The 18,454-nt window shown below is 49.3% G+C and overlaps 2 protein-coding genes across 5 annotated transcripts; both read right to left on the reverse strand.

Moving 5' to 3' along the window:
- Nucleotides 1–89: 89 nt before the first annotated feature.
- On the reverse strand, nt 90–5,149 carry LOC147251727 (uncharacterized). 3 transcript variants are annotated; one of them, XR_015118804.1, is made up of 7 exons: nt 5,002–5,149; nt 4,713–4,839; nt 4,582–4,622; nt 4,260–4,492; nt 907–3,732; nt 472–830; nt 94–342 (listed from the first exon to the last, which is right to left on the reverse strand). XR_015118804.1 is itself a non-coding variant. In XM_086221156.1 (6 exons), the coding sequence occupies exons 4-6, from the start codon at nt 923–925 to the stop codon at nt 307–309; spliced, it is 414 nt and encodes a 137-aa protein (XP_086077282.1). In that variant the 5' UTR covers nt 926–3,732; nt 4,260–4,492; nt 4,582–4,622; nt 4,713–5,055; the 3' UTR covers nt 90–306. The 3 variants fall into 3 exon arrangements, 2 of the variants coding, with proteins under 2 accessions (XP_086077282.1, XP_086077283.1); XM_086221156.1 differs by having other exon boundaries at nt 90–342; nt 4,713–5,055; XM_086221157.1 differs by lacking the exons at nt 94–342; nt 472–830; nt 5,002–5,149 and having other exon boundaries at nt 3,450–3,732; nt 4,713–4,950.
- A 1,574-nt stretch (nt 5,150–6,723) lies between these two features.
- Nucleotides 6,724–18,111, reverse strand: lss (lanosterol synthase (2,3-oxidosqualene-lanosterol cyclase)). 2 transcript variants are annotated; one of them, XM_086219609.1, is made up of 22 exons: nt 18,003–18,111; nt 17,504–17,672; nt 17,107–17,245; nt 16,537–16,645; nt 16,324–16,445; nt 16,051–16,147; nt 15,524–15,659; nt 14,354–14,462; nt 14,009–14,127; nt 13,318–13,415; nt 12,979–13,006; nt 12,805–12,861; nt 12,197–12,268; nt 11,995–12,045; nt 11,089–11,238; nt 10,902–10,998; nt 9,254–9,359; nt 8,449–8,514; nt 8,289–8,369; nt 8,037–8,207; nt 7,462–7,540; nt 6,724–7,381 (listed from the first exon to the last, which is right to left on the reverse strand). In XM_086219609.1, exons 1-22 carry the CDS (start codon nt 18,014–18,016, stop codon nt 7,244–7,246), a joined length of 2,208 nt encoding a protein of 735 aa, XP_086075735.1. In that variant the 5' UTR covers nt 18,017–18,111; the 3' UTR covers nt 6,724–7,243. The 2 variants fall into 2 exon arrangements, with proteins under 2 accessions (XP_086075735.1, XP_086075736.1); XM_086219610.1 differs by lacking the exon at nt 18,003–18,111 and adding an exon at nt 17,803–17,996.
- Nucleotides 18,112–18,454: the final 343 nt, after the last annotated feature.

Raw genomic sequence — 18,454 nt, forward strand, 5'->3', positions numbered from 1 at the left:
GCTGTTGACAGCTCCTCTCACACCTCTCTGTTGTGAGCAGGCAGCATGTGATGTTATTGTGGCTTCAATAAGTTCAAGGTGACTCAATCAGAAATCACTTTTATTTTTGAACAAACACAAAGGCAGATGGAATGAAGACCCTGATGTGTCTTTTACATGAAGAGAAGTGAATGATGCAGCAGATCCACGCACGATGTCGTTTCACCCTCAGAAGAATAAGAACATTTGAAGAGCTAAATGCTGCTTTTAGGCATTTTAGGCAGTAAATGGCTGGAATATGAAGTGAGGGGATCCAGGAATCCTGGTCTAGTCTGAGTCGCTGCTGCAGGAACTGCTGGACGACTACAAAGATGAAGAGAAGACGTTAGTTTCATGGTCAGGCTGTGGCTGCTCAGGACTCAAGATGATCGTTATTCAACTTTGACCTCCGGTAAACAAATGAATGTTCATGTGATCACAGCTGAGTCTTACCCCGTGACAGTCTTTTCCTTTCTTGTGACACTTGCCATGTTTGTGACCATGTTTGTGCTTGTGTCCGTGTCCGTGTCCGTGTCCGTGTCCGTGTCCGTGTCCGTGACCGTGTCCGTGTCCGTGACCGTGACCGTGAGCATGACCATGCCCGTGTCCATGCCCATGTTCTTGTGCGTGTCCTTGGCAGGGGTTGCAACCAGGCCCAGGCCCATAACCAGGACCAGGTCCGTGCCCTGGGGGGCCTCCGTGGGGGTGAGGAGGGTAGTTAGGTGGTGGGATGGTGCCTGGAGGGCACTGAGGAGGGTACCCGCCTGGCATCTGGTGAGGCTGGTTCGGGTAGCCAGGAGGGAACTGGTTGCCTTTACAAAAACAGAAAAGAGGAGTCAGTCAGAGTTGACAATCAGGGTCCAGAATGAACCTGAACCAGCTGTTTACCTTGGTTGTGTCCGTACATCTGCAGACCTGAAGCTACGGATCCCGATTCTGGGAAAAGAGAGCGTCCTTCACATCAGAGATCAACAGCAGAGTCGAACCTCACGGTGAGCTGGAGAGCGCTTCCACAGTCGCCTCCGAGCGCCGCTTTTATTTGCAGCCGCACCTCAACCCTCCTCCCAAGCTGCACTGTGACCTAAATGAGTGTGCAATCGTGAGCCTACAGTCAATGTGGACACACACACCCTTCCACAAACACATGCACAGCCTCCCTCTAGGTCTCTCCACAAGATTCCCTGAAAGTTTCTGAAAGTTTCCTGGCCGTGAAGAAGTGGACTTCTTGAGGACGTGAGGGGAGATTGATCAGGATGTGGGCACCCAGGATGTTCCTGAAATGTCTGTGGAGCCTGAGTGACAGAACGAGAACCTTGAGTGCAGCATCTTCCTCCAACACATGCACAACATTCAGTAAATTCAGAGACCTGAGGGAACATCCCATACATTCCCTTAAAGAATTCCCTGAATGCCCCAGGATATTTGGAACATTCTCTGGGAGGGAGAGGGAGGGACATCCCACACGCCTCTATGGAGGATCGTGCAGCTCCAGGAACTTTCTGGGAGCAGAGAGCGTCCTTCACACCAGCAGAGACGATCTCAGAGCGGTCAGGGAACCTGACATCTCCAGCTTGACTGGGCGATGAATAATCTGAAGTACAGCCAGTTTTACCGAGACAGTATTCAAAGACAGCACCAAAAACCCGGTGTGCGCTGGCGGTCTGAGCATGTTGTGGTTTTTGTTGAGCTTTTCCCTCGAAACCTTTCTCTTCAGCTATTTTCATATTTGCGAGGACAGGCCCCTCGTGGACCGAGATCTGGAGGTGCACTTGACACCGTGTCTGCTGTATGTATGACTTTTATGTGCGTCTTGGTGTTTTACATGTTTGTACTCCATGAACCTACACTTCTGTTATTTGTGTGTTTGGGCTGGAGGTGTGGAGAGGGAGTTTGCTGGAGACGGAGGCGCTGCTCTGCAGTGAATGTGCCAGGGAGGTGCAGGGCGTGGGGCTGCGCTAAGGTCACCGTGCCTCCCTCCCTGGGAAAACAACGATAACAGAAATGCCCTTCGAAAGATAACGCGCGTGGTGTAATACTGTGATAACTCTGAGGTCAACACAAATGAGTTACTTTGGTCGTAGGTGTAACAGGGTTTTACTGAAGTAAAAGTAATAAGAAGGTCAGCCAGGGATAAAACAAGCAAGCGCAGAGTTACAGGAGAGTCGTCCAGCGATGTGTCGCTGACATCAACGCTCTTTTGACTTTACTGCAAAACTATTGTGTGTTCAAGCTGACGGTAAAACATGACTCAGGTTTGCTTTTTAAAAAAAGCACGTTGGTAAAACCTGCAAACTGAAGGATGAAGGTTTGTGTATTCAAAGACATGAATGTGGTGTGTTGTGCACTTCATCTTCTTCTCTGTCCGTTCAGTGAATACAAGATTCTCGTCTCTGCTTAATTAAAATTCCGGTCAGATAAATGGCTCGGCGTGTTCTGTTTGAACCAACCTGATAGTTTTATGGAACCTGTTGGTTCAATAAATGTCATGAAGGTACATCAGGATAAGGCTGCAGATGAAAATATCACCCTTCAATCAATCTCAGCATGAATCATCCACCCATCCATCATCCCTCCCTCCATCCATCATCCATCATCCCTCCATCTTCCCCCTCTCCTCCTGTTCAGGGTGGTGGGGGTGGAGCCTATCCCAGCAGCCTTCCCCCTGGACAGGTCACCAGTCCATGGCAGGGCCAACACATAGAGACAGACAACCATTGGCTCTCCCAGCCACGCCTACGGTCAATTTAGAGTCTGGATTAACCTGGTCCCCTCTTGATGTCTTTGGACTGTGGAGGAAGCTGGAGTACCAGAGAGAACCCAGCAGGAACAGGGAGAACATGGAGACTCACCCAGAAAGACCCCGTGCTGCAGCCGGGGCTCCACCCACAACCTTCTTGCTGGGGGGCCACAGGGAGGACCACTGCTCCACCGGGCCGGCCAGCATGAATCAAAGGTATTAAAAAAGCGATAAATGAGAAATTCCTGTCTTTTGACTCCTCAGTACAGGAATTTTACCTTCATATTCAACTTCCTGTTTCTGAGTGTTGAAGAATTAAAAACCAACCAGGACTGCAGACCAGCAAAAGGTTTTGTGTTTAAAAGTTTCGACAACTCTTCAGCTGATCAATACGCTGAACTAAGATGAAGTTTTCTGTCATAAACAGAAAAATTATGTGTGAATGAGCAAATCAGCAAGATACAAGAGTGGAAGGCAGCAAATGTCCTTGGGTCAGAGGTCAGAGGTCAGAGGTCAGAGTGGATGGTCCTCAGTTTGCAACCTGCAGCCAATAAGATGATTTTTCAGTTTTGTTTTAATCCCATCACCCCTGCATCAGTGGAACACAACTGAAGAGAGCGTTGAACAAAGCACTCACTAAGTGATTTATCTCACTGTTCCATCACTCAGAGGAGCATTAAGGAGCAAGACGGACTTCCAGAAGACAGGATAAGATAAACCTTTATATGTCCCTCAGTGGCTTACTGCTTGCAAGTGAATTTTATTGCTTAATGACACAAATCCTCCAACCAGTGGCGGCACAATGTCAACTTGAGGCGTTCTGATAGGAGATCGTTCACATTTGCTGGGAAGAGAACGCACAAGCCTCCGAGCCAGCGAGCAGGTCTCCTGCTGGTCCTTCGTCCTGTTCCTCTTCTCCACCAAGGAATCCCCATCTAGTCAGAGTCGCTGCTGGAGCTGCAGGAGCTGCTGGACGACTGCAGCAAACGACACACACTCATCAGCAAGCAAACACTCGTCTCAATGTGCGAAAATGCTAGTATTGTTCCATCGTTGACAGAAGAGATGGAGGAAGATTCCTGTCCTCACTACAAAAATGTCTCTAACTTGTTGGAGCAGAACAAAGAGCGACTGTGTTTCAAAGGTCAGCGGCAGGTCATTAAACCGCAGCGTGCAGAAGTGAAACGAGGGACAAGGTGAATGTTTGGCCCACTTCTGCTCTCAGTCAGGGTCTCGTATTTGGCCTTTCATGATGTCTCAGGGGGAGTACGGCTCCCTGAACTCAGCCACAGCTCCACCGTGTTTGGCCAACACCTGGTCCAGTGGCAGCAGACTCCAGGCTACTGTGCCAGTGCCGTAACTGAGCCAAGAGGGGCACAGATTTGTGCTGCTGTCTGAGGTTTAGTGGGAGTTGAGCTCAGTAATCTCACTGATTCTTTAATTACCCACAACAACATGGGAGCGATGACTCATCTACGTTGTGATCAAGTCCAGTGAACCTCACCCCGTGACTTTCTCTGCCCTTCTTGTGGCACTTGCGATGCTTGTGGCCACGCTTATGTCTGCGTTTTCCGCTGCAAGTTGTATGACAGCATCCAGCGCCGTGGCCGTGGCCGTGGCCGTGACCAGGTCCATGTCCGTGATTATGGCCATGTCCATGTCCACCGTGGTGGCCGTGACCAGGGCCATGTCCGCGATTATGGCCATGTCCATGTCCACCGCGGTGTCCGTGGTGTCCTTTAGGAGAGTGTCCAGGAAGCACAATCAACAACATATAACACATGGAGTCAGAAGGTGCGGATGAGCCCAGAGGAAACGTGCTTTACCTCTCCTGCATCCAGACATTTCCAACCCTCCGACGCTGAACCTGAACAAACCAGAGATGCGCTTGACGACACATTGGGTTCAACTACAAGACAAAGACGTGAATCACCACTGCCTGCTGTGCGACACTCACCGGGACGTTGATCCGTCTGCAGCGTTCCTTGAGTGAGGATCCAGCGTCCCCTGCTGCTCCTCTTATATGAAGCCACACTCACCCAACCGGTTGAGGCAGACGGTGCCCACCTGAGCCTGCTTTCCCCCTGCAGGTAAGTCAGACGCCTGGAGCTCACTCACGGAAGACTTCAGCGATACGAACAAAGACTGTGGTCCAAACCTGTCCCTCCTGTTAGGAGCTGTACTGGTAAAGGTGAAGGGTACAGGGTATAATTTTCTGTACGTCTGAAATATGCAGTAGTATCTACCTGCTGATACTGAACGACGCAGGATCCAAGTCACACATGTAACTGTGGTTCTGTGTAGGTGGATTTTCTCCATGTTTGACTGACACTTTGGCATCAGAGCCAAATAGCTGGATGTTATCAGGAAGCCTCACCTTTATTTTCTGCCCTGCAGAACAAAGACGGACCTGTGAGCTGTGTTTTCTTTGCAGGTTCTGAGAACTCTCCATCTACAGCTCCATCTTATTTTAGGCTTGCTGGTGTTTATCTGAAGTTTTACAGTTCTGGCAATAACTGGCAATGAAAATACACTGCTGGCAAGTTTGGTAGTGATTGATGACAAAAAAAACCTCCCAGCGTGAAAGCTGACTTTTAAAGAGGTATTTAACTCTAAAGAGAAGTTATTTCAGTGCTAAGTAAATTCATAAAGTCCCACTTGTCACTTGTGAGTTCTGGGTCCAAGTCTCACATCAGGAGTTCAGGAGGAGGTCAAGTCTGTAGGGAGTCACGTCTCAGGTCTCAGGTGCAATGCTGACGGAGTCAAATCTGCTCTCAAATCTTTGGGACAGTTTTCTGAGACCCAAATCTCAACTTTTCTAAGAGTAAAAACCTGGCATCCAGAGTCACATCATCAGGTATGACGGACACATCATACTGGTATGGAACTGGTGTTGTAACTGGTGTTTGGCCGGCTCTCTGCGGCCGTGCCCTCCTGTTCTCACGGGTCCTGTTAGTCTGAATCGCTGTGAGCACTTTAGCTTCTCATGCTCGGGCTGAGCTGCTGACTGAATCAAACGGTCCTGAACAAGTACAGCAGTTTGGAATCGTTCCTCTTTTTATGATTTGTTGAGATTAACATGTCAGGTGTGGCCGGGTTCAAGTGGTTGATTAAATATTTTTGTAGGATGAGAAGTACCTTTCGTCTCCCAGGACAGGTCGCATGGGTGCGCATACAAAACAAACATGCGTTGCACGTCACTCCGACTTCAGTCACATCAACAAGTTTGTTTCAGTTGGAAACCACTTTCTAGTACTGACAACTAGGAGGCAGCGGGCCAAGGACGCAACTAAATGCTGGGTCAGATGCGTCACAGCGCCACCTAGAAATGACATTTTCTGTCCTCATGTAAGCGGACCAGGCCATGTCAAAAGTGGTCCGAACCACCTTAAAAATTTAGTGCTGGGTTGGTGAGGCGGCCATGTTTGATATATCACCAGAGAGCAGGAAACTGTAGTTCCTGGAGCCGACAGTCCGGGCCTCAGTGCTGACAGGATGAATTTCAAGTGATGCTTCACCCAGGAAATGTACTTTGTCTTACAAGCACTCACTGATGGGACCAGGAATCCACTAACCCTTTGTTAGGAGATAAAATAAAGAAACTAGAACACTTCCTGTGCAGCGCCACCGCGAGCGAGCACCAGCTGGTTGCACTCAGCACGATTGTGAACCAGCGGCACACCTGAAGTGTTACAATGACATGATGTAGTGTTCTCTAGCGCCACCTAGGTTGTTTTTCCATAGAAACACCTGAGAATGTATTTCACTCACAGGAGGATGAATGGAAAGGTGAGCTCACCTGGAAGCCAAGCTCCTTATCAGCACCTTGTCACGCTGAGAGCCCTGAACAATCAGAACCAGTTAGGTGCCTCGCGTGCTTGGCTTCAACAAAAGGGACGTTGTAGGAGAAAGGTCTGCAGCGACGAGACACTCCCAACCAAGTTGTTCAGCTTTGTACCAAGACACAGTTCATACACACACCCTTTAATCAACTGGACATCTCCAAACATTCCTGGATGGTTCATGAGTTGCTCCCCCTTAAAATTCAACCAAGGGACAAAAGGCCCATATCTGATCTCAGGTCAGTTCTCCTACACCTGGTAATCAGCCTTAGATGGTGGTCAGACACAGAGAAGTACAACAACTTCATGTATTCTAAAGTAATGCAGAGATGACTAGAAGACAATGTCACAGGATCGATCAAAAACGTGTATCAACAGTTTTAGGAACTGGTAACCCAGAAAAAAGTCCAGGTGACACGACGCAGGGGAAACCTTGAAGGAGGCTGGTGACACTGTGAGAGACGCTCCCTGGTGGGCGGTGCTTCCGTCCTCACGTGTGTCTCAAGGACCTGCAGACTCTGAAAGAGCCTCGCCTGCAGAGCGTCTCAGCTGCAAGGAACATTTGGACCAAACGTTACACTTTGCGTTGATCGTCCGACCCCGACATGCACTGGTGGTGTTGGTGTCCTGGAGGCGACTCTGGTCTTCACAGCTGGATCCTCCCTGTCAGGGCACTGAGGGGGTAAAGGCCAGCGAAGCGTCCCAGTGTCCATATAGGGAAGACGTTCCTGTAGGAGGTGTAGCTGATGGCGCAGCTCTTGTTGAACACTCCAGCAATGTTCTCCTGGGGAGTGAAGGAGACCACAGATCAGACCTGACGAGACGATCCTGTGCTCGAGGTGAACCAGCGAGGCAGAGACTGACCTGAGGCCAGTCACCGTTGGGCAGCTGCTTGTGGATCAGCAGCTGAACTCCTCTCTCGATGGCCTGCTGGTCCGGATGCCTGAGCAGAACCAACACATGCAGACGGACTGATAGCACTTTTCTACTCCGGACCTCCACGTCAACGCTCAGGAAGAGTTTTTGTTGATGTTCTTATAAACGTCAAGAAAACAGTTCTTCTGATGGGGGAGTGACATCAGTCCAGATAATCATGAATGGTTGCTGTCTGTTTGATAACCGTCTGCCATTAAAGTCCTGCGGGTTTTTTTTTTACTATTTTGGTTTATTTGTTCACGTATTTGTAAAGTGATGTTTTACCAGTAATTTCACTTTATTCTGCACAAAAATGGAAAAAAAGATCATGAGTGCATTACAAAACATAACCTTAAAATTTAGAACGCATTTTCAATTCAAATCACATTATTTGTCCCTGAGGGGCCGTTGAAAAAGCTGAAAAACATCTTTCACGTCTGACGCTGACGTGGACCCGCCCACATCCCACTGTAGCCGCCCTGATGTAACAACAACGCCAAACCCTTGAGCTGACGTGTCCTCACCGGGCCGCCATGAGTCCTAACAACGCCCAGCAGGTGTTGTGGATCTGGGCCGAGCCGCTCTGGATGTAGCGGCGCTGCTCACATGACTCAAAGTCCTCCCCCCAGCCACCGTCCGCCATCTGGTGATCCAACAGGTACCGACAGGCCTTCTGCACCTCCAGGCACACGGCGCTGCGACACAGACAGAGACGTTTAGGACGCCAGCCGCTGGACGTCTTCGCCACCTCAAGGATCAGTGCCGGCAGGCCTCACCCGTCCTGGTAGACGTGACCCATACAGGCAAACGCTTCCAGGCCGAACCACGTCCCATAGGTGAAACACACCCCCCAGGACCTGAGCACAGGCAGATAACCGTTATTTCACTGTGGACAGAACGGGACACAAGGGTGTAACATAAGAGGGCGAGGGTCACCCTTCCCAGGATCCATCAGGTCTCTGCACCCTCCTGCAGTACTCCAGTCCTTCTCTCAGTGTCCACCTGCAGAGGACATGTGGACATAACAAACATGGAGCCGTGACATCATCATGGAGCACAGCTGCAGAGATAGCATTAGCCCACTAGCTCACGCGCAGCTTCTTCGCTTGCTTTTGCTAGCCCTCTATCCACACTCTACCTGCTAGCCACTGGAAAAGTCACATTTTTCAAATTAAGTGATGCAAAAACTGGGCCGAAAAATAAAAAGGAGGAGCTTCACAAACACGTCTCGACCGACAGGTCTCTTTGTTTCGTTCTCTTGCTCTAGCATTCTTTGCATTTTTAGCGTCCGTGAGGTCATTCAGCAGGAGAAAGTGGGAGTGCTGCTGCAGGTGCCAGAAAGTGACAGGCAGGAACAGCTCACTTGTTTTTATGTGTCCAAGACAACTGGAGTTTTTGGTGGTAAAAGGTCAAAGGGCAAGGTCACAGTCACCCCACGTGTGTGCAATCGTTCCACACTTGACGACACGACATCTCTGGAGTTCTTTGAGGGAATCTCAGCAAATTTGGCTCAAACTTCCACTGGGACGCAAGGATAACCTGAAAATATTTTTGCAGTAAAAAGGTCGAAGGTAACAGTCACCTCATATGAGCACAATGTCTCAGGAGATTCCAGGGAAGTTTCGCCAAATTTAGGACAATTTGATCAAAACACAGACGGAAAAAGGGCTCAGGGTGCCTTTAGGTTTCGAGCGAGCTTGTGTGTGTGTGTGTGTGTGTGTGTGTGTGTGTGTGTGTGTACCGTAGCTCCTCAGTGCGGTGTTCAGGATGGGTCTTCTGGAAGTGCCGCAGCGCCTGCATCACTGCTGATGTACACTCCACATAGGTATAATCAATCATGATGTCTCCTGTGTGTGTGCGTGTGTGTGTGTTAGGGAGAGAGAGACACACACGGCACATTGACATGAATCAACATTTCACTACAGAATCACTTCCTCACAGCATCCATCAGCAACATGTTGCTGGTGAAGGTGGAGAAGCACAGCGGTAGAACGTCAGTGGGACGTTTATAGAACCCTGCTCTCCTGCTCTCTTTCCTTCTGTCTCTCTGTCTTCCTCCATTCTCTGTCTTTGTCTCTGTCCATCAGTCTCTCCTCCTTTCTCTCTCTCTTTATCTCTGTCCCTCTCTTTCCTTCTGTCTCTCTGTCTTCCTCCATTCTGTCTTTGTCTCTGTCCACCAGTCTCTCCTCCTTTCTCTCTCTCTATCTCTCTCTTTACTTCTGTCTCTCTGTCTTCCTCCATTCTCTGTCTTTGTCTCTGTCCATCAGTCTCTCCTCCTGTCTCTCTCTCTTTATCTCTGTCCCTCTCTCTCCTTCTGTCTCTCTGTCTTCCTCCATTCTCTGTCTTTGTCTCTGTCCATCAGTCTCTCCTCCTGTCTCTCTCTCTTTATCTCTGTCCCTCTCTCTCCTTCTGTCTCTCTGTCTTCCTCCATTCTGTGTCTTTGTCTCTGTCCATCAGTCTCTCCTCCTGTCTCTCTCTCTTTATCTCTGTCCCTCTCTCTCCTTCTGTCTCTCTGTCTTCCTCCATTCTGTGTCTTTGTCTCTGTCCTGCTCTCTCTCCGTCCCCACTGATCCTGGATCTGCTCCACCTTCCTGCTGGTAAAGGAAGGTTCTGGTGGCTGCTGTTGCAGGATGTGCTGCTGATGGAGGATTGTTGGGTGGAGGTTCATTGAAGGAGGGAGGTGCTGGACCTGCTCTACTTGGACAGAGTCAGGACAGAACTTTGGTTGGGGTTTGGCGCCACACAAATAAAACTGACACAACGTGACTTGACTCATGTTCGTCTCCTCATGTTCCCACCAGTCAACACGCTGGCAGGTTGAGGAACCCTGGAAGTCCCGACAGGTTCAGCACCACTGAGCTCCTCTGCAGGGAACCCAGGCACCAGGTTGCTGCTCCGACTTTTTAGGTGAAATTCTTCCTGAGAGTTTCCCTCACGTTCTCCTTCATATTGAGCATTTATTTAAAACGGCATCCAGCCTCCAGCTCCCAGTTTCAGCTGAGGATTCAAAATCTTCAGTCCCAACACCAGAAATGGGAACTTCGAACCAGCGCCAGTTGAGAACCAGTTCACATTGGCTGATTCATTGGAATTGTAAACTTATTCCTACCGATGTGACATGATTTTATGTTGCTCTCATATCTCAGAAACGCCCAGAGGGGATTTCTTTAGATTTGGCACAAACGCTAACTGGGACTCAAGCTTTCGGTGGTGAGAAGTCAAAGGTCAAGGTTCACTGTCCGATCACAAACACATGATGTCTGTCTCATTCCTGTAACAGCAGAACCTCCAGAACTCCTTGAAGGGATTCAGTCATATTTGGCACAAACATCCGCTGGGACTCAAGCATGAGGTGAAGACTGAGACTGAACCTGCTGGGTGGAACTCACCGAAGACCTCGGAGGGGTTGAGCAGCTCCAGGAGTCTCCCTCCTCTCTTGGTTTCATAAGTCGCAAACCCTCCATCTGAGTTCCTCATGTTCAACAGCTGAAACGTCCCAATGGACACACTAAGAACACGTCAGCACATTCTGAAGCAGTTTTACAACAACAATTGCCAACTAATTTACTTCCTCACCACGTTGACAGCGTCGTAGAGGCGCCCTGCGGCGACGGGCTGGCTGACGGCGGGACAGAGCTCCTGCAGCAGCAGCACAGACTTGAGACCTTCGGCTGTGCAGTCAGCAACGATCCACCCACAGTCGCGGGTGCTGAAGGGGAAGCCTCCCTGGTGGGATGCAGCGACAGAGTCACCATCCCTCCACAAAACAAAACCGCAACTCTGGCATGTCACGATTCGCCCAGAGGAGTATTGAGGTCACAGTGGCGTTGGACTGAATAAATTCTGCTGAAGGGTTTCCCTGATTTCCTGCCCCTCTAGACGATATGTCCATTTGCCAGGACAACACTGAGCACCCCCACGTTCACGTCACGCAGGTTCAGAATAAATCTCCAGCCTTTAGAAACTGACAGACGCTGACGACCGTACGCTGGCCTACTGTCACAGTTAGCATTATGAGCTGTGGCGCCTGGACAGTGATGGAGTTGCTGGAGGGGTTTTGAGGGGGCGGAGTCCATTTCTAAAAGTTCATAAGTAACTGAGATTTCAAAACGGCTCCATTTCAACTGCCAGCAGCCAAATTTGACGAATTATTCGGTTTTGAAGTTTCTGCTTCGATCATTTTAGTGAACACTGCTCCTGATGTGTTCTTCCATTTCATTTTATTTGTATTGTACTCAACATATCCAGGTTTGCAGTACTGGTAAGTACACTCGTATGTAAATAAGCTGCCCAAAATCGTAGAAATACCTTTAAAAATACAGCCGACCGGTTCAACGCCACTGTCAACTACAACCTCAGTATTAAATGGGTGACGACATGAATGCAGAACGTTTTTTCTTCGTAAATCATAAAACACAATGTGTCATTGTCTCTTCTTCAACAGGAGAGGGAGAGAAGTGTGAACTGTTACTGTGACTGTACCTTGTTCATCTGTCTGTAGTACTTTTGGTACTCAGGAGGATTCTCAGGCACCTGGAGGAGCAGCACACGCGTTCAGGCTTCACTAGTAACTACAGTTTCTCCACTCATGACATCATCACCTGTTTACAAAGCGTCGCGTCACAGGCGTCTGAGCTCGTGGGTGTGACGTGACGCCCAGCGGTGGCTGACATGCTGGTCCCACCTGTGTGATGGTGAGGAACTGATGGGCCTGACGAAGACACTCGGCTAGTTGAGGGTCGTCCTGGGCTCCTGCCTGAAAGACCCCGACATACGGATGATTATGTTATAATGAGCGGCATTTGAGCAGGAGAACGTGAAACGTGCTGATCACGACTTCCTCAAAGTGGCATGTTCACATTCTAAAAGCCAAAGACTGTAAATCCTGATATTTAAGGGTCTGGATCCAGCGAATGTTTGATAGTTTGGCTTGAAAAAAGAATGACATGATTCATTGATTATCAAAACAGTTGACGGATACTTTTCTCGCAGTCGTATCAAATGCTATGAGCTGACACTTGATTGTGTTTCCTGGTAATTTTACATCACTGAGGAACATTGGCGGCGTCCCTCAGGGCTCAATGTCGAGTCCACTGCTGTACAGTTTTACTTGTTCCAAATGATCTGGAAACATTATTTTGCTTTGCACATTCACTCTGATGACAGAAGCACATTTCAAATCATTGTTGGCAAAGACAAAAACCGCTGGTGTTGTTGATCCATGACAACTTCTAAAGTCTTCATAAGATACGTCTCTATGTTTGTTAGCTTACGTTCATGACACTGCATTACCTCGAGGAAAGCCTGCACAGCAAAGCAAGTGTCCCAGAGTTGAGATCCGTTGGTTCCCTGCAGATGCACACAACAGTTCCAATACAGACGTTCCACATTAGCCAGTTCAAGCGTTCTCCACCAGGCTGTGAAATGACCACAATCACCCTTTAACCTAGCACCGGAATTTCTCACCTGCATTTTCATCCCATCCAATCCCAACCTGGAACACAGAGAATTTAGTCGGTCACCTTTAGCGGAACCTCTGATACAAGCTCATGCAGATTTTAATTCATCCTCAACTGCAGAGCATCAGCAAACTCTGAAACAGCTGTGAAAACAAGACAACTAAGAATTCCAAAGTATATTTAGCACAATAACATTTACTTAAGATACTTAAGATTAACTACATTTTCCCAGAACTTCATACTCTATGACCTGTCCATGGTTTTCATGATCATGTAAACCTGTGCAATTCAGAGCAATCACAGACCTGCAGCTAGTTAGCATTGTTAGCATTGTTAGCTGACAGACCAGAGGTAGTCAGGGATCCTGGACACGTGTTCCTGGAAGGCCGGGGAAGACGGTCCATCCACGTACCAGCGAACCAGCATGTTGATGGTCTTTGAGATCTGAGGGCGAAACTTCCCATTAACACATGGAACTTCGCGGTGTCCCATCGGGTTTCGTCTCATCAGGCTTGAATGTTTCACGTCAGATATTTTGTGGGGGAGTGTTAACATCTGTTCTGTTTAGGGGTCACCAACACTTTCAAACTCAAGATCAACTATGTTGTCGCCAGCAAAATAGTCATCAAGAAAAGATTCCATGTTATCAGTCCATGTTAAATAGACTGCAGCTGATCAATACCGGACTCCATTCATAAAACAAGCATTTTAAAAGTTGCTTGCATGTCACCCTGTGGAACAGCCTGACGAAGCACAAATCTGACACAAATCTGCATCTCAATGTTGTCATTTCACAATTTTGGTGATTAAAATCAAACCCCAATAAAGGCTTCAGGCTGCGTGACCTCCCATCGTCTCTTCTGCTGCTCACTGTTGGTTCTGTAGCATCAGTTTGATCATGTGAACTGACTCCTGATCATTGAAAGACTCAACACAACAGTGTTTAGGTTTCCGATGGCCCCTGGCGGTGCATGACACCTAGTCGACGGACAGCTTGGTGTTTGCCGAGTTCTGTATTGTGGCCGCATGTGTTTTACCGGCCCAATGCTGATACATTTGGTGAAGCGGTCATCGGCCTGGATGTGCTGGTACAGCTCTGCGACAGCCATTGCTCTCAGCGTGCTGCTGTGATGGGCCTCGTACGCGTTTAACACCGCTGCAGGATGACAGGAACACAGAACCAGTCAGTGACAGAACAACTAGGAGGGAACTTCCTGTCAAAACTTAAATCATTACACAACAAAGTCCTTTCTCCAGTAAATGTTGTTTTGCTTTTTTCCTCTACTTGATACGTCTCAGCCGAGTGCTGGGAGTCTTGCTCCTCTCTGGAGGTCCTTCCAGGCTACTGGAGGTGAACTCATCACCCTGGCGTCGGTTCTTACAGTAGCAGACGTCCAGCAGCGTGCTGTGAGGTGTGTACATGTCACACGCCGCCACGTTGTTCCTCTGAGCTGGCCAGTCGATGGTGGTGTAGTCCTGGACGTACAGCTCCTGGAGACACACGTGTTCACCTTAAATCAGTTAAAAAACACGAGACTCATCGGCCCTGAACACGTGAGGCCGAGACAAAACAGAGGAGCAGGGGCGGCTGCCTCAGCAGAGCTGGACTCAAATGGACTCAATTTTATAGAGCGCTTTCCTACCTTCGCGGCACTCCAAGCTCTTCACAGTGTCGTCTCATTCACCATTCACACACACACACTCACACACTGATGGTGGAGGCTGCCATGCAAGGCACCAACCTGCTCATCAGGAGCAATTATGGGCTCAGTATCTTGCTCAAGGACACTTGGACATGGTCACCAGGGTCTAGGATCGAACCAGCGACCCTTTGGTTGCTAGACGGCCCCTCTACCCCTGAGCCACGCCCCCTCACTCAAGTTCTGGATGAATCACACACAACGAATATCCCATGACAGGTACGCCCACACGTTCACACTGATACGCAACATCCAAATAAACAGATGACAAAGATGGAAGCTTTGACACGGGGAATAGCAGGGAAGAACCAGATGGATCCGGACTCGGGAGAGCTGGAGCTCGTGGTCCTGCTCCTCCCTGAGACACCTCTGATGTCACTGTAGGTGGCACCTGGCTGCAGGTTTTGTCTTGTTTTTTTAACCAGTTCTTTTGTTATTTAGTGTTTTTGCTCATTTTCCTACCAATTTCTTCCCATGAAATTCATTTGATTTGTTCCAGAAAGACACCTTGAAACTAGAAATATATCATTAAAATGCTCCAAGAACCAACAAATTAGACGAAACAAACATCTTTAGGAACATTTCTTTAAATACGAGTGCAAACCTGTCTAAAAAAACTGAGCAAGTTCTCGCTGGTGAGATTTCTTCTCCTTAAACCAGCTTTTCACAAGCAGATGTTTTACTCTTCATATTGCTGAGGACCCCCTGACCACACTTTGAGAACCCTTAAACTAAACTGGCCAAATCCGCAACAGAGTAACAGAAACTCTCAGACACCCCCCCCCCCCCCCCCCCATAAAGTCAATAGCTCTGTTCCTCTGGTGCCCTCTTGTGGGCCGGTGAGTGCAGCACCTGTCTGAGGCTGAGGACCAGTGAGTCCTCCTCGGCCACCAGTCTGACGGCGTAGCAGTAGCTCATGGGGAGGTAGACCTGGCGGCAGTGGCACCACAGGGTGGAGGGGTGGGCCGGCATCCAGGAGGGGAGGAGCCTGGGGGGGGGGTTGACAACACAACCGTCACAATCCCACCGTCGGAGATATTTTCTTTACTTTAGGATGTACAGCAGTTTGAAAGGAAAAGAACAAGAATTCAGATTTTGGACACACCAGCATCAGGATGGTTCCACCAGCATCCGTCTGACCGTTACCTGAATCAACGCTATGTTATGTTAATGCTACGCTGACATTCCGTCACTTTAAATCCTCCCCCAGACCAGAACCTGGCAGGACGTCTCTCCTGGTGTTCCCCAAGCATTCCCACCTCCTCCCATCCCCCACAGTCTGTATGACATCATCCTCATTTCAAACGTTCTCCGGTGCTGTGAAGGGAGACGGATCCCGATAAGAACATCGTGACGGGACGTGAGAAGGTTCAGCTCACCACATCTCTGGCAGGAGTGTGTTCATTCCCTCCCAGCTGTAGACATTTAAAACAGCCAGCCAGAACTTCCCCCATGAGGGAATCCCCACAGCGCCACCTGCAGGACAGAGAGATTACAGCCTCACCATGAATCCACCAAGGCGCTGGTTACTTCAAGTGTTAGTTGAGGAGATGGCGATAATTACGCTGTCAAATTTGTAGGGAGCGCAGTTGTTACTTTGTATTTAACAAGTTTTCATGCTTGAAGGACCACGTCAACAAGTCTGGTCGGACCTTTGCCATGCAGGTTGTTCCTGGCTCGGACCATGTCGGGATCGTCCGCCTCCACTCCCAGGATCCTCAGTGAGGTGTAACTCAGCGCCGTGCCGAACACTGTGGACTTATCTTCAATATGTCTGTGGACAAGTTAAACGCACACTCACCCGGAGCCGCGGACGCGTGACAACACAAACAGACGTACAGAGACGCTGGTGAAGACCCACTTACAGACCCCAGCCTCCATCTGGCAGCTGGACGGAGCGCAGGTACCTCACCATCTCCTTCCTCCACGCCGCCGCCACAGGGATCTTAGCAACATGGCACGTGATCAGCAGACCTGGGACACATGGGACACGTCAGCGTGTCATCAAGGCAAACGCATTCACCGGTCGAGAGGGAGACGCTTTGTTTGCTCGGTCTGAAGAAATCAACAAAATAACAAAACCTCTCTCACTGGATGCTAAATATCGTGGCACGAAATCTCAGAGTCAACGGTGTCAGTGAATGAACTCTCAGCCAGGAGGGCCTCAGAAGTCACTGTGTAACCTAGAAATGATGAGGAGAGCTGGGTCAGCTGGTGGGGATCAGACCAAGAGCTTCTGACCAAACTCCATTCAGAACACCAGCATTTTAAAGGTTGTTTGGCAAAACACAAATTCATGGGCATCCCTCATCAGGTCACCCACTAAAACCTCACGCGAGGGTCAAAATCGTGACCTCGCTGCCTCTCACGACGAGTTCCAATCAAATAACTGTCTAATAATAGAAGATGGAGCCAGCCAGGATGCGCGGCTTCACCTGGGAGCAGGAACAGGGGTCCGCCGTAGTCGCCGGCCCAGTGGCCGTCCTCTGCCTGGAGGTGAGTGTAGAAGCGCATCCCCTTCAGGGCGGCATCCACAGCCGAGTGGGCAGGTGGAGAGTCGGACACGAACCGAGTCTAAGACCAGAATTCCAAAAACAGACAAACCAGCATCATCATATTTCATGAAAAACCAAAGACCAGCAGGGTTGATTGTCCTGGCTCCTCACACGCATGTCAGCTTTCAAACTCCTTCATGAATAATCTGAAAACTACCTGAAATGACTGTTTAGTTCATTAGTTAGTCAGGTAGGTGGTAGTTAGCCAGATAGGCAGGTAGGTGGGTACGTAGACCTCCAGCCCTCTGGACTGTCCTGGGACCACCAGGGGACCCACCGTGTCCAGGCCCAGTGAGTGGGCCTCCAGCATGCTCTGCTCCCTGTCTGGGGGGTCCTGGTCCTCCAGGTAGCTCCAGGTCTGCCGGCCCTCCTCGGTCCTCAGCCTCCAGCGGCTCAGGTCCGTGGCTGGCTCGGTCTGGTAGGGCCCCCCTCGCCTCCGCAGGTGCCTGGATGACACAGTGAGACCAGTTATCAGCTTAAACACATTCAGGATTTTTCCTGTCAGTAACAGATCATTTTCATCGGCCAGCTGGTTTTTCTTCGCTCAGTATCGAACCGGAAGGAAGAAAGGAACACCTGAACTTCAGATATTCGGAGGTTTACGGTTACTTGGATCACATTGACTCCACACTGACGTATTTAACCGCTACCATAGAAACTATCGGACTCAGAGGAAATAAAAAGAAAGCTCTTATCAGTTGGCATCTTTGTAAAGACATGAATTCACGTCAGAAGTAAGTTTAGAAGCAGCAGCATCCACAGTGGTGTCTACTCACGTCCCCTCAGTCATGACTGCGCTGACGGCGCTGAACCCACCAAGCCTCAGCTGTCCAGGAGGCCCCGCCCCTCTGCGCACCCCGCTTGAACTGTAGTTCTCCAGTGACAGAATACTCGACTATGAACCACACCCGGGACTACATTTCCCAGAAGGCCCTGGCGAGGCTCCTCTACATGGAGAGACATGAGCAGAGACGCTGCTGTCCAATCACAGCCCGACCAAGCGGCCCATGGGCGGGGCTAAAGAGACTCTCCAATCAGGGCGTTGCTCTCATAACTATTGCAAATGCTCAACTTTTAACAAGTATTACCAGTAAAATACCATGATTTAAACTCAGCTACGTAATAATACTTCAGCAAACTAAGTGTTTTACTCAAACAGACCAACGTGCAGGTGAACGTCTTTCAACACCGTTTGAACGCTAAACAACAGAGAATGAAAGAGTTTCAG

This window comes from Aulostomus chinensis, chromosome 12, assembly GCF_037954235.1.
Source record: "Aulostomus chinensis isolate RoL2024-O1b breed Wild chromosome 12, RoL_Achi_v1.0, whole genome shotgun sequence".
NCBI classification, from domain to species: Eukaryota; Metazoa; Chordata; class Actinopteri; order Syngnathiformes; family Aulostomidae; genus Aulostomus; species Aulostomus chinensis.

Coding starts and splice junctions, on each gene's coding strand:
- LOC147251727 (XM_086221156.1), bottom strand. Junction 343..471: donor AAGGAAAAGACTGTCACGGG/GTAAGACTCAGC, acceptor TCATCTTTGTAG/TCGTCCAGCAGTTCCTGCAG.
- lss (XM_086219609.1), bottom strand. Junction 16,148..16,323: donor GAACAACCTGCATGGCAAAG/GTCCGACCAGAC, acceptor TCTGTCCTGCAG/GTGGCGCTGTGGGGATTCCC. Junction 12,862..12,978: donor TGGATGGGATGAAAATGCAG/GTGAGAAATTCC, acceptor GTGCATCTGCAG/GGAACCAACGGATCTCAACT.